This window comes from Rhizopus microsporus (assembly GCF_002708625.1).
Source record: "Rhizopus microsporus ATCC 52813 unplaced genomic scaffold scaffold_2, whole genome shotgun sequence".
NCBI lineage: Eukaryota > Fungi > Mucoromycota > Mucoromycetes > Mucorales > Rhizopodaceae > Rhizopus > Rhizopus microsporus.
This window is the reverse complement of record NW_019671917.1, coordinates 2260482-2272429: the sequence shown is the minus strand read 5'-3', so window position 1 is coordinate 2272429 and position 11948 is coordinate 2260482. Positions and strand designations below refer to the sequence as shown.

The 11948-nt window shown below is 36.7% G+C and overlaps 8 protein-coding genes across 8 annotated transcripts; 5 read left to right on the top strand and 3 right to left on the bottom strand.

Moving 5' to 3' along the window:
* Positions 1-15: 15 nt before the first annotated feature.
* Positions 16-797, top strand: RHIMIDRAFT_234414 (ubiquitin conjugating enzyme 1; the record flags this gene model as incomplete). Its single annotated transcript, XM_023608152.1, has 6 exons — positions 16-118; positions 175-222; positions 284-315; positions 364-438; positions 503-517; positions 576-797. 6 exons carry the CDS (start codon positions 16-18, stop codon positions 795-797), a joined length of 495 nt encoding a protein of 164 aa, XP_023470528.1.
* Positions 798-860: 63 nt separating this feature from the next.
* Positions 861-2511, bottom strand: RHIMIDRAFT_234413 (kinase-like protein; the record flags this gene model as incomplete). Its single annotated transcript, XM_023608151.1, has 12 exons — positions 861-872; positions 922-1055; positions 1107-1179; positions 1232-1244; positions 1381-1487; positions 1540-1563; positions 1615-1633; positions 1689-1741; positions 1792-1933; positions 1982-2067; positions 2118-2419; positions 2475-2511. 12 exons carry the CDS (start codon positions 2509-2511, stop codon positions 861-863), a joined length of 1002 nt encoding a protein of 333 aa, XP_023470527.1.
* Positions 2512-2858: 347 nt separating this feature from the next.
* RHIMIDRAFT_266933 (FAD/NAD(P)-binding domain-containing protein) lies at positions 2859-4388 on the bottom strand. Its single transcript, XM_023611955.1, has 3 exons — positions 4228-4388; positions 3994-4144; positions 2859-3934 (listed from the first exon to the last, which is right to left on the bottom strand). Exons 2-3 carry the CDS (start codon positions 4112-4114, stop codon positions 2889-2891), a joined length of 1167 nt encoding a protein of 388 aa, XP_023470526.1. The 5' UTR covers positions 4115-4144; positions 4228-4388; the 3' UTR covers positions 2859-2888.
* A 989-nt stretch (positions 4389-5377) lies between these two features.
* RHIMIDRAFT_234411 (uncharacterized protein) lies at positions 5378-5858 on the top strand (the record flags this gene model as incomplete). The annotated part of the gene is made up of 4 exons (XM_023608150.1): positions 5378-5419; positions 5469-5621; positions 5671-5694; positions 5784-5858. 4 exons carry the CDS (start codon positions 5378-5380, stop codon positions 5856-5858), a joined length of 294 nt encoding a protein of 97 aa, XP_023470525.1.
* Positions 5859-6727: 869 nt separating this feature from the next.
* On the top strand, positions 6728-7143 carry RHIMIDRAFT_234410 (uncharacterized protein; the record flags this gene model as incomplete). The annotated part of the gene is made up of 3 exons (XM_023608149.1): positions 6728-6855; positions 6911-7055; positions 7111-7143. 3 exons carry the CDS (start codon positions 6728-6730, stop codon positions 7141-7143), a joined length of 306 nt encoding a protein of 101 aa, XP_023470524.1.
* Positions 7144-8061: 918 nt separating this feature from the next.
* On the top strand, positions 8062-8759 carry RHIMIDRAFT_266876 (uncharacterized protein; the record flags this gene model as incomplete). Its single annotated transcript, XM_023611954.1, has 1 exon — positions 8062-8759. Exon 1 carries the CDS (start codon positions 8079-8081, stop codon positions 8754-8756), a length of 678 nt encoding a protein of 225 aa, XP_023470523.1. The 5' UTR covers positions 8062-8078.
* Positions 8760-9057: 298 nt separating this feature from the next.
* Positions 9058-11002, top strand: RHIMIDRAFT_266873 (uncharacterized protein). Its single transcript, XM_023611953.1, has 9 exons — positions 9058-9357; positions 9416-9464; positions 9512-9601; positions 9652-9750; positions 9798-9925; positions 9987-10099; positions 10150-10285; positions 10334-10724; positions 10776-11002. Exons 1-9 carry the CDS (start codon positions 9073-9075, stop codon positions 10913-10915), a joined length of 1431 nt encoding a protein of 476 aa, XP_023470522.1. The 5' UTR covers positions 9058-9072; the 3' UTR covers positions 10916-11002.
* RHIMIDRAFT_234407 (uncharacterized protein) lies at positions 10999-11594 on the bottom strand (the record flags this gene model as incomplete). The annotated part of the gene is made up of 4 exons (XM_023608148.1): positions 10999-11015; positions 11071-11148; positions 11200-11487; positions 11537-11594. 4 exons carry the CDS (start codon positions 11592-11594, stop codon positions 10999-11001), a joined length of 441 nt encoding a protein of 146 aa, XP_023470521.1.
* Positions 11595-11948: the final 354 nt, after the last annotated feature.

Genomic DNA, 11948 nt, shown 5'->3' with positions numbered 1-11948 from the left:
ATTATTTCTCTCAAAATGGCGCCCAACATGACAAAAAGAATATACAACGAAATCAAGGATGTTAATGACGACAATACAACTCCTTTACAAGTTTATGTTCCTAATGAAGAAAATATGTGTATGTATGTTGTATATGCATTGGACAAAGTTTATGTCTAAAAAAGAAAAATATAGATCACCTCATTGGATCTATTAATGGTCCTATTGAATCACCTTATGAAGGTAAATCTCGATAGTTTGCACACATGCAGAGCTTTTAATAGAGAGAAAAAAAAAATAATAGGTGGTACTTTCTTGCTCGATATAAAATTACATGTATGTATGTCTATGCCAACAGAGAGAATGTACTTAAATATAGTATAGGAAAATCATCCTTTTCAACCACCTCAAATAAAATTCATTACCAAGGTGTATCATCCAAACGTTAGCTCACAAACAGTAAAGTAGTATATATGCTTTCAAGAAAAAAAAAAGAGAAAATAACTCATGCTTTCATTGATAGGGAGCCATTTGCTTAGTAATGAAAAAAAAAAAAAAGCACAAGCATACATAAAGTGACTAAATGGTATCCTTAGGACGTACTCAAGAGCCACTGGTCTCCTGCAATGACATTAAGAATTACACTCATTTCAATCCAATCCTTATTAGATTCACCTGTTCCACAAGATCCTCAAGATGCACAAGTAGCTAAACATTACATGTCTGATCATGATGAATTTATTGAAGAAGCAAGACTATGGACTCGCACATATGCCAATGTGTCACTAAATGACTATGTAGCCTCGTCATTTAATTAAATGTGTATAGTTTATGTTAGATAGGTCGATAATACATCTACTACTTGATTCATTGATGGACGCTTATAAATATTGCTTAATATAAACCATTTAAAAAAAAAACATCTTTTTCTTTGAGCCTTACCAGTCGTGGTTCTCCTTCCCACATCTCCATGATCAACAAGAGTAATTGATGTGGATATAATTGGCTTAACTTTCCTAAAGGAGGTCGAATACGTTGTTCTTTGACAGCTACATACAGAGCATGCTCTGACATGTCTTTTTATATATAAAGTTAATTCTATTTCAGTTGACTTCATTTATTGTTACCTTGGTACGGGTAGCCATACTCTCCCCATGTTAAAATTTCCCAAAAGATGAGACCACAAGCATAGACATCGACCTGTTATAAGAAAAAGTTAGAAATCAAATAGACAAACGTGATAAAGTTTGACCTTTTCTGTATAACTTGGATTTGAAGACCAATATTCCGGTGCTATCAATAGTCATCAGATACATACCACGTTATTTTTTTATCTCTTTACCTTGCCTATATAAAACAAATGAATAATGATGGGTATGACTCATTCATAGAAAAACTTACCAGTTGGGCGTTCCACAATGTGTATGCATCAATATATTCGCCTTGGGTCTAATTCTAGCTAAACCAAAGTCATTGATCTTTGCACGATCATCTGCAGAGACCTTTACCTAGATTAGTCCTTTATATATATATATATATATATATGTATATAATTAATACCAAAATATTCATTGATTTCAAATCCTATGAAGAAATGTCAATATTAGAAACAACAATGTCTTCTTTCTGTCTTACTCTATGAATAATGGATGGCCTACGAAAATATAAAGCGTAAGTTTTTCTTTCTTCTTTAATAACAAACTACTCACCTTCTCGTATGGAGATAAGAAACACCCAAGGCAATATCATACATATACATCACCTAAACATAAGGAATCAATACACGTTACCCTTCGATTTCAAAAACAATACCAATTGAGAGAAGCTTGGTTTCTTAAAAGATCTGATGACATCAAACAAGTCCCCCTTTTCACAAAGTTCTGTGATGATACACAAGTGCTGCGGGTGAGTACAGACACCAATAAATCGGATCACGTTTTCATGTCGTAATTGTCTATACAAAGGTGAATACATTATATAACCAGTTTATGAAAGGCTTTACTTTAATACGTCAATCTCATGTTTAATCTCATTCAAATCTACTTGATTGAACTGAGTGAGCCTTAATTCTCCTATAGCTACTGGTTCCTAGCAAGAATGAGTTTTTTCTATTAAGCAATGCCCTCTTCTTTCTTTACTCCTTTATAATAGCCTGCATAACAGTCCTTGAACCCTCCACTTCCTAATTTTCTGCCAATGGTTAATGCACTATAGGCTATATCAAACTGAGGATTCTTGTCGTCGAGGAATAATAATGAGAGTTCTCGAGAGTTCAGTTCTAGTCTTTTCTCTGGAGATAATAATGTTCTGGACGAGTCTGGAAAGAGTTCATGTGCTGTATAGAGCCTAGGTGTTGATGGCGCAGGGACCAACCGAAGACTTTCTTTCCAACTGATCAAGCCTTCAATCAGCTCTGACTTGGCTCCTTCTGTCTTTAATCCTACATATATATAAAATCGTTATTATTACGGATGATAAAAGTAGTAAAAAATAACCTCTTTCTTGACAGTATTCAATGATGTCTGCCAACATCATTCCATCTAAAGAATCTCTATCAATATGCTTTTATTTGTTATACATTCAATCATTTAAAGAAGCCGTGTTCGCGTGCAGGTCTTTTTTGTTTTTATATAAATACCTCCAAAGATGGATCGACATGTCGATTTACTGTATGAAATATGGCCTTCATGTTCAAGTTTAAGAAAGAAAAAACTAAAAAAAAGAATGAGCTTTAAGTGATTACTAAAAACCATATGACCAAGCATGATCTGGAGCTTTGAGTAACGCAGCATGTGAATGCATGATACAATAAGAGAAGATTATAAACAGTAAAGATTTTATTGAGTATGAATGAAAAAGGGGTATTATTTCTTTTTCTTTTTTTCTTTTTTTTTTTTTTCCCTCATTTCTCAATTGGGAGGCACAAGGTTCAAAGATTCCCAACTTTTTTCGATAAAGAGACTACCACCCTTGAGCAGTCCAACTACAAAGCTTCCAACGACCCATCCTCCAAAGAAAGGTAATGAACCAACGCCTTGCTTCTTACCAAACGTGACAAACATGGCATCAAAGTCCTTTTTGTGTTCCACCTTGGGAGAGGCGTTATGGATGGCCATCTGAACAATATTCTTGATAACTGCAACAGACTGATTCTTGGTACGATAGGCATGCTTACTTTCATCAAAGTCAGCAGCATCTCCCAGAACAAATACATGCTTCAGATCAGGATGATCTACCTGATATGTAGGTTTGACCTTGACATAACCCGTATCGGACACGATGCTTGCTCCAAGATCCGAGCTTTTCAGCCAGTATGTGTTGGGTCGATTACCAAAAGCCAAAAAGACCATGTCGATACCCGTGAATTTTTGACCCAGTTTTGTCTCGACCACACCATTCTTGGGCTTATAGACCGTGTTGTTGCTTTCGGTGATGATGCGATCATTCAAGACAACTTGGACGTTATTTTTGAGTAAAAGATCGTGTGCCTTTTGAGACAGCTTCAGATTGGGTGTTGATCCACTCAGCAATCTGTCTTGAGGATGTAACAGGATAATCTTCTTATCCTTATACACATCACGCACCTCTCCTGCAAACTCAATACCAACTGGGCCACCACCGGCAATCAGTATAGACTTGGCTGATTTCACTTGCTGACGGAATTGAGCGAGGCCGTCTCGAGTTCCTTCCATGTCATCTGTGTATGATTTGGCAGGAGCATGATAAGCTGTTCCTGTAGCAATCACCAAGTAGTCAAAGGGTACGGACGAACCAAATGTGTCCACTTCACGGTCAAGGATGACATGGTCTCTTTCAAGTTTTGCAGCGTTGGCATGAATGATACGATGCTTGTTGTCTTTAAATAGATTTGTATATGGGATCATCACACGGTCGCTCCAGTCAATAACAGCTGCACGAAGTCCACCAATGCTGTGATAAAAATGGGTTTTCTTTTTTTTTTTTTTTTTCGTGATTAGATCAAAGCTTCTCTTTCAAAGGCGTTTATTACCTTTTCGATTAAAATAATCCGGTATTGGTTATCCCTGGCATCAGCCAGTTCTTTTTCGAGACCTCGAGCTACGCGAACACCAGCGAAACCGCCACCGATGATGACAATGTTTTTGATTTGAGACATGATTATGAAGAATAGAGAAAAAGTATGAATGTAAGTAAAAATTTCAAGAGATAAGCAGTTTTATATTTCATGTGTTTCTTTGATTTGTAAAGTCTTAATAATGCTTTGTTTAGTTGATCTTTGCGCAGATATCAATGATTATGAACATTGACATATTAGGAAGGTACAAATAGGATGACTCGGATAGTTTTGCCTGTGAATATGATTGGCTGGATCAGATTGAGCTTTGATCTAGGTTAAATCAAGGCAAACACTTGGTACACTCAAAAATGCACTCAAAGATAAGCTAATGCTACGAGCGCTTCCTTGGGGCGTTACATGTGACATTATTTTACAATTCCACACTACCAAATTCTCTGCCTGACCTAAGGCTGTCCAGTTCACTCTCTCTGATACAAAATCTGAATGCATCATAATTACACGTGATTGATCTTGGTTCTTTGTTGATAGACTGACAACATAAAATTAGAATAAAAAATGACGCTTCTTTTTTATCTCTTTATTTTTGAAAAGAACTAATCTAAGACGGTAACTTCATAAACTCATGTTCAGCTTGGCGCTATACATTGAAAAGCTTTGTTGGATTTCATCGTAGGTAATGGATAGAGGCATTGATTTATTTTTGTGTGCATCAAGTGTTTACCTAAATCAATGGTTCAAATCCCTCCAAAGCACTTGGTTGTTCAACTCAGGATACAGAGCATATCGCAGATGGAAGTAATGACAAAAATGAATTCGATATTTATGAGCTTTTGCCCGTAACGAAGGGGAGTGTTTTGCACGTCCTCAAAAAGATCCTTTCAAGTACACCACCCTCCAACAGTGAAATGTATGAACAGGCGTTTGTAGATCAAACAGCTCTTAAATCAGTCCTGTCAAAGCATTTTATTAAAGAACCAAAATCATTTTCACAAGTATTCAATGGATGAACGCAGATGTATGCCGCATTTCTATGTTTATATCAAACAAGATTACCTACTCTTTGACGTAATATAATCAATATATTTCGTATACAAGCCAAAAGTCGTCTGAAGTATTAATATAATATCTCGATTTAAACCCACAGCACTGATTCATGGCATCTAGTCTGTAGTATTTGATAACGCGTCGTATCTAAGATAATTTACTGGATATAATTGGTTTACAGCATTTATTCTTGCATATAAAGGGTTAATCCCCCCCCTTTTTGCCGTGAATCTCTTTCTTTTCTCTTTCCATAAAAAGATTTGCTCCGTCTTGTGGTACTCATGTGTGGATTCAAATATGCTTCCTCAAAACTTGAGGCCTTATGTTAGCAATTTGAAGGTATGCTACTGTATTGAAATCGTGTTTCTGCTAATGCTTTCTCCTGTAGAAACACACCAAAGTTTCCAGCAATGTTTCAAAGGGTAGTCCTGCACAAGTTACAAAAATAACGAACCAGTATCATGCTTTCGACCAAATCAGATTTATTTTTTACAATTACCAACAAAACGAAGAAAAAAGAAAGCAAAAGGAAGTTGAGAAGGTACAATACATTATTTATGGCGTAATAGTTACTTATAGTGTTCTAAAAGACAGATGAAAAGAGTACAAAGAAGGTAAACGATTTATTAGGAAGTACTATGTACACAGTGTACCTAATGTTTTCCTAACTTAAAAAGTTGTATGAACCTAAAATATATCTTAGTTGCGATCTTATCTAAGACGAAAGAACGTAGAGGATGAGCCAGTCTTTGCAGCGATTAACGTAACAGTTATATAAATACAATTAAATGCACAATTATTGATTGTATTCTTGTTTTTAAAGTGGTATGTTGATGACTATAATGTGAGCAAGAAACTTCTCCAGTTCCGAGATAACTGCAAATAAGCGGCAAAGCCGAGCTCTTTGAGCTCATCTATTGATGAAATGTAAATATTATTTTATAAAAGTTTGATAGAACTATTCATCTATTTATAGAGCTTTGAACGGCATTTTTTTCATTTCTAAAAAGAGCCAAAAGTACAACATTGACGAAAGTGCTTATGAAAAAATGTAAAAGAACTTGAAGAAAAATACAAACCTGTATGTAATGCAGAAGAAATCGATGCATTTTAAACAATACATTTACAAAAGATATATAAAGTCAGCATAAAGCATTTACCATGATGATAATTATTCATTTTGATGTAATGATAGACGACATGTAAGGACGTCAAAGCGGCAAGAAAAATGACATGCAGCCTTATGTTTGAAAATGATGGCCATTTTGAGGCAATAGTAGAAGTCGTTGGAAACGTGTATGGCTAAGCATGGGTTAACATTTAAAGAAAGAAGGGTGTTAACAGCTATTTTTATAATAGATTACGAGAATACAGGTCAAAGAGGAGCTTTCAGTGCTTGGAAGACACGTTCAAATCGAAATGTGTTCTTTTGCTTTTGCCATTTTTAAAAGAGAGCAAGTATATTTCCATGTTGGGTAACTATACTTTTTGTCTAATAAGATGGTGATTGCTTGAAATGACGAGGAGTCACAAGACAGCAAGCTGCGAAAAGAAGGCTGACGCCGAAAGTCTGATGGCGAGCACAAAGTGTCTTGCAACGGTTTCGAGTAGCAGCAGCTACGCCTTGAAATAAAAAGCCCAAAGGCCATGAGCGAGGAGTGCCAAAAGTATTCAGACGTTGTCAAACTATGTAATCTGCTCAAAGACGGAGCTAACAGATTGCTTTTACAAGACTGTCCAGAAGAGATATCAGTCTATGGTATTCTTGTTGGTGAGTAAGTTGCTTAGCTAATACCGTATACAAAAAGACTAAACAATACGTTTCGCTAGGTCACAAGGCTACTGTATATTCAATGGACTTGACGTATACGCACATGTGTGCAGGCTGTATGAGTTGGGGGAATTTTTAATCCCTTACACATTGCTTGATCTGTGTCAACTTGACCACATGTTTGATACTCTGATCAGTTTACAAGTAAGCTGCATTGGCTAAATAAGCTAATCCTCAGAATACTCATTTCAGCTCGCAGGAACTGTTGGGCAAGTCAAGTCACCGATGCTAGAACTTCTTGAAAGCAAAGGCTACTCCTGAAACGCTCATTCAGAAGAAGACAATTGTATGTGAAGTCTTTCAAAAGCTCACGAAAGTAAAAATAAAACTTTATCAAACCTCAACAAAAAAAATAAACGTCAAAGAGCTTGAATCTCTTATTTATGCAATGTAGTCAATGATAATATTTTTATTTTGCACTTGATTCAATCTTTTGATTGCGTGCTTTGCTGAACTAAATCTTGAGTTTACACAGACAAAATAAATGTCGCAATTGGGCTTTTATTACAAAAACAATGGGCACCTTTTAAGAATATACGTATTGTGAATTGATACACTGAGGAAATCAATAGAAACACAGTTAATCACAAACTTGTAATTGTATTCCTTGTTGGTAGTAAATTCTTCAATCTGATTTGACGCAGTACAGTCAATCAAAAATCGCTGTAGACCCTACTTTCGCGAAACGATTTCCAAGAGACGTGGCTTACCAAGCACTTCTAACTTATTTCGACACATATAAAAGAAACAACTGTCAATACGTACGTGTAAATGGCTGAATATAGTATAAGGCATATATATCACAAACGAGTCTGCCTCTAGACCTGGATAGCTGATTTTAATAATCAATTTGCGTAGTTCTGGGAAGGCATACGAGTAAACAGGTAGTATTTCTGGTTGTAATTCTATGACAATTAACTCTAACGTAATCAACCAAGGGTTCAAGATCTGATATGATACCGGAAAATCGATTGCTGGGACGCTTATTGTAGGGTTCTCGTAAGTTAAGTTTTCTAATCCTTTGCATTCTGAAAGAATGGCTCGCAAGAGATGACCTGCTTTGTGATTATCATCCATTTTCATGTAAGCTCCTTTAATGACATGTTGGTATTTTTTGAATAGTTCTGTTAGTTTATCAGTGTTCTCTCGTATTATTCATCATTCTGTATGCAGCAAGACAACATTACTTGGATTATGAATAATACAAGAGAGAACACTGATAAACTAACAGAACTATACAAAAAATATCCACATGCCATCAAAGAAGTTTACATGAAAACGTTTGGTAATCATGAAACAGATCATCTCTTGCGAGCCATTCTTTCAGAATGCAAAGGATTAGAAAAATTAACTTGCGAGAAAATCGGTGAGGCTTTTTCACCAATCGAGTCTCCGGTATCAAATCAGATCCTGAGCTCCTCGTTGATTGCGTTAAGGTTGATTGTCACAGAAATACAACCAGAAGCGCTATCTGTTTACTCATATGCCTTTCCAGAATTACGCAACTTGATTATTGAAAGCTTTTATTTTGATGAAATACCGCCCGTATTTGAAATAGATATGTCCAAGGCTAAATTCAGTCACTTGCAAATACATCTTGATAGTGATCTATTCATTCCTGATGGATGTGAAAGTGAGGTAAAAGAAGTAGTTCTGGAAATCACTTCACAAAAGTCGAGTCCCACGCGATTTTTGACAAACTTTGCTGCACCAAACCAGATGAAAGAGTTTACTGCCAACAAGGAATACGGACGCAAGTTTGTGATTAACTGTGCTGATATTGATTTTCTCAGTTTATCAATTGACAAAACGCACGTACTTAAAAAGTGTCCATTGTTTTTGTAGTAAAGTCAGTATAATGACAAACCGTTTAACTAGTCTAGAGTGATTTCTTCTCCGATAACACTAAAAGTTGAAAGCAGAGGGAGCAAGCGAATGCGACATACACAATATTTATAGAAAATAATCCATACTTTCTATAATTGAATCAATGAGCGTTCCCTTTTTATTTTACGATCAATTGCTTTTCAAACAGAACAACGTATTTCTTTAAAAAGGGAATGCTGCCAAATTTATCATGGCCAATGAAATTTTCAACAATAAAGGTGTCACACACATTACACAATGTCTTTTTCTTTTGCATTGAAACTTTCTTCACACCATGGCTTATCCTGGCTCCTATGGCACTCACCCCTACGGTCAGCCTAACCAGCAAAATCAGCAGTACCCTCCACCTCAATATCCACCACCGCCTCAGCAATATGGAGGTTATCCTCCTCCTCCATCATCCTATGGCAATTATCCTCCACCTGTACAGCAATCTCCTTACTCGCCTACACAGCAATCTCAGTACCCGCCTCCACAGCCACAGTACGGTAATTACCCTCCACCTCCTCAACATGGCTCATCTTCCTATGGCAATTATCCTCCACCAGGTTCAGGCCCAGTAAGTTGACATGCTTTCCAAAAAACATCAAACTCATTTTTTTTTTTTTTTTCGTTAGTATTCTACGCCTCAGTCTTCTGCACATATCAATCCACCCGCTTATACAGGTTTGAACGATAAAGAGATAGAGTATAAGCAAACTAATATAAAATAGGCCCCGATCCTATCTTCAGACCCACAGATCCTACTCTAACTCAAGCCAATTATCCTCAGCCTCCTCATTCAACGCATAATCCGGCTCCAGGTAGGCACATGCACGTATTTAAGAAAGATAATGTTAAACTGCTTTTAAAGTACCGTATGGTCAACCTCAAGGCGGTGCAGATAATTTCGTGATGCATGTCAATCCGGTTATGGAAAACCAAGCACCTCCCAACTTTCAACTTTCAAACTGTAAGCGTAGTTATGTATGATGGCTTGATCTGATCAATGAACCATAGGTCAAGGAAGAAAGAGAGCCTTGTTAATCGGTATCAATTATTTTGGTTCGCCTAACCAGTTGAACGGATGCATTAATGATGTCAAGAACCTTAAAGAATTTTTAACCTCCAACTACAACTTTAGATCTGTAAGTTTGACCTGCTTTGAAAAATGAAGCAAAAAAAAAATGCCAACTCGTTATATCATAGGAGGATATGGTTGTCTTGACTGATGACCAAACCGATCCACGATTTATTCCAACCAAGGAAAACATCTTGAAGGCGATGCAATGGCTTGTACATGATGCTAGAGCAAATGATTCGTAAGTTTGAGATCCTATGTTCTAATACAAGTCATAACACACAACATTAGATTCTTCTTCCACTTTAGCGGCCATGGTGGTCGAGTCAAGGACGCGAATGGTGACGAAGACGACGGTTATGACGAGACAATTTATCCTGTCGATCATGACCGATATCAAGGTGAATCTGGACAGATTGTCGATGATGTAAGTAGAAACATATATATGTAACGTAGCCCTAACGGTACGATATAGGAAATGCATGAGATCTTAGTTAAACCTCTTCCTAGAGGATGCCGTCTTACTGCTATTTTCGATAGCTGTCATTCAGGTACGGCTCTTGATTTGCCCTATGTCTACTCCACTCAGGGCGTGATCAAGGAAGAAAACATGTTTAAGGATGCAGGCGCAGGTATACTCAACGCAGGACTGGCTTATGCCATGGGTAACAAGTCTGGCGCACTATCGAGTGTGCTCAGTCTGGGCAAGAGCTTGATGAGTCGAAAGAGTGTGGATGAGCGAGTGAAGAAGTTCAAGAGCTCAGAAGCAGACGTTATCACCTTTTCGGGATGTAAAGATAATCAAACATCTGCAGATGCTATGGAAAATGGCAAGAGCACAGGCGCAATGAGTTTTGCATTTACAAGTAAAGATAGATAAACCATGTCTCAACTGTTCTCTCATTCTTTTTTTGTAGCTGCCTTACGTCAAAACCGTCAACAGACCTATCTTCAGTTACTCAACTCCATTCGTGAAATCTTACGATCCAAGTATTCTCAACGTCCTCAGCTGTCCTCATCGCATCCAATTGATGTCAATCTTTTATTCATTATTTAAATTAAAATGGATAATCCAATTCACCTTCTGAACTCTATCATAATAAAATAAGCTGTTTTGGACTCTTGTATAAAGGTGTATACTTACATCTGGATCTGGCCTATTTATAAATTTAGTATACGCTGTATAATCGTGCGTGGGAACTTACGTTTCACCAAGTGTCAACTGTAATTGCCGTACTTTATCTTTTAGTTTGTTTTTATCATCTATTAAGCGCTTTATATATTCAACAGCTATAAAACAACAGTATAAGTAACAAGAGCAAGTTATAGCCATGAACCTACATTTTTGAAGTATAATAGCTTCACTTCGGTGAGTTGTATCAAGAGCAGGCACAACATGAACAAGTTGCTCAAACCCAATTCTGATGTTGGCTCTTCGTTTCTGCTCAGAGGCAATGTGATTTGCCTTTTTTTGTTCTTCGCTCAGTAGTTCATGAGGCGCTTTTCTTGCTCTTCCTGTCTTTGCTCCTTTTTCATAAGGTGTTGCTCTCTTTTTGGTTGCTTTTTTTGTCGATGGAGGTTCGAGTTGACGTTCGAACTTGTTTAAAAAAGATTCAAATAGATTGTGCTCTGCAGGAGAGAATAGATCTGATCAGACTAAAGTGTTAACAACATTTACTCTGCTTTAGATCTAATAAATGAAAATGACCTTTATTCGTTTTCTCATCTTTGGACATTCTGAGGAGAAGGACAAAGACTACCCCAAGTGTGAACCTCTTTGTGTTCATGCCGTTTGAGCCATGACTATTTTAATAACCGGTGTCATATGATTGGCTATTGAAACAGCTTCTCTCACGTTCTAAAAAAAAAAAGAATTTCAAAACCTAAAATTAGACTATTCTTCTCTTGATGAAGAAGCCAACAAGAAAAGCATTTTGCGCTGTGATATTGGCTTTATGTAAAATAACAGTATTTGAAGCAATAGAAATATGCAGAGGATATCATTTTATATAAATAAAAATTCCAAAAATGGAGAGGGTCAATCTCTTTTTACAAACCAATCATTTTAAGAAATTGCGGCTTTTAACGTT

Excerpts from the sequence above, each read along its gene's own strand:
- RHIMIDRAFT_266933 (XM_023611955.1), bottom strand. The coding sequence starts at position 4,114 with ATGTCTCAAATCAAAAACATTGTCATCATCGGTGGCGGTTTCGCTGGT. Across the intron at positions 3,935-3,993 it reads ATACCGGATTATTTTAATCG|AAAAGAAAACCCATTTTTAT; the intron begins AAAAGGTAATAA and ends AAAAAAAAAAAA.
- RHIMIDRAFT_266873 (XM_023611953.1), top strand. The coding sequence starts at position 9,073 with ATGGCTTATCCTGGCTCCTATGGCACTCACCCCTACGGTCAGCCTAAC. Across the intron at positions 10,100-10,149 it reads GATGCTAGAGCAAATGATTC|ATTCTTCTTCCACTTTAGCG; the intron begins GTAAGTTTGAGA and ends ACACAACATTAG. Across the intron at positions 10,725-10,775 it reads AATGAGTTTTGCATTTACAA|CTGCCTTACGTCAAAACCGT; the intron begins GTAAAGATAGAT and ends CTTTTTTTGTAG.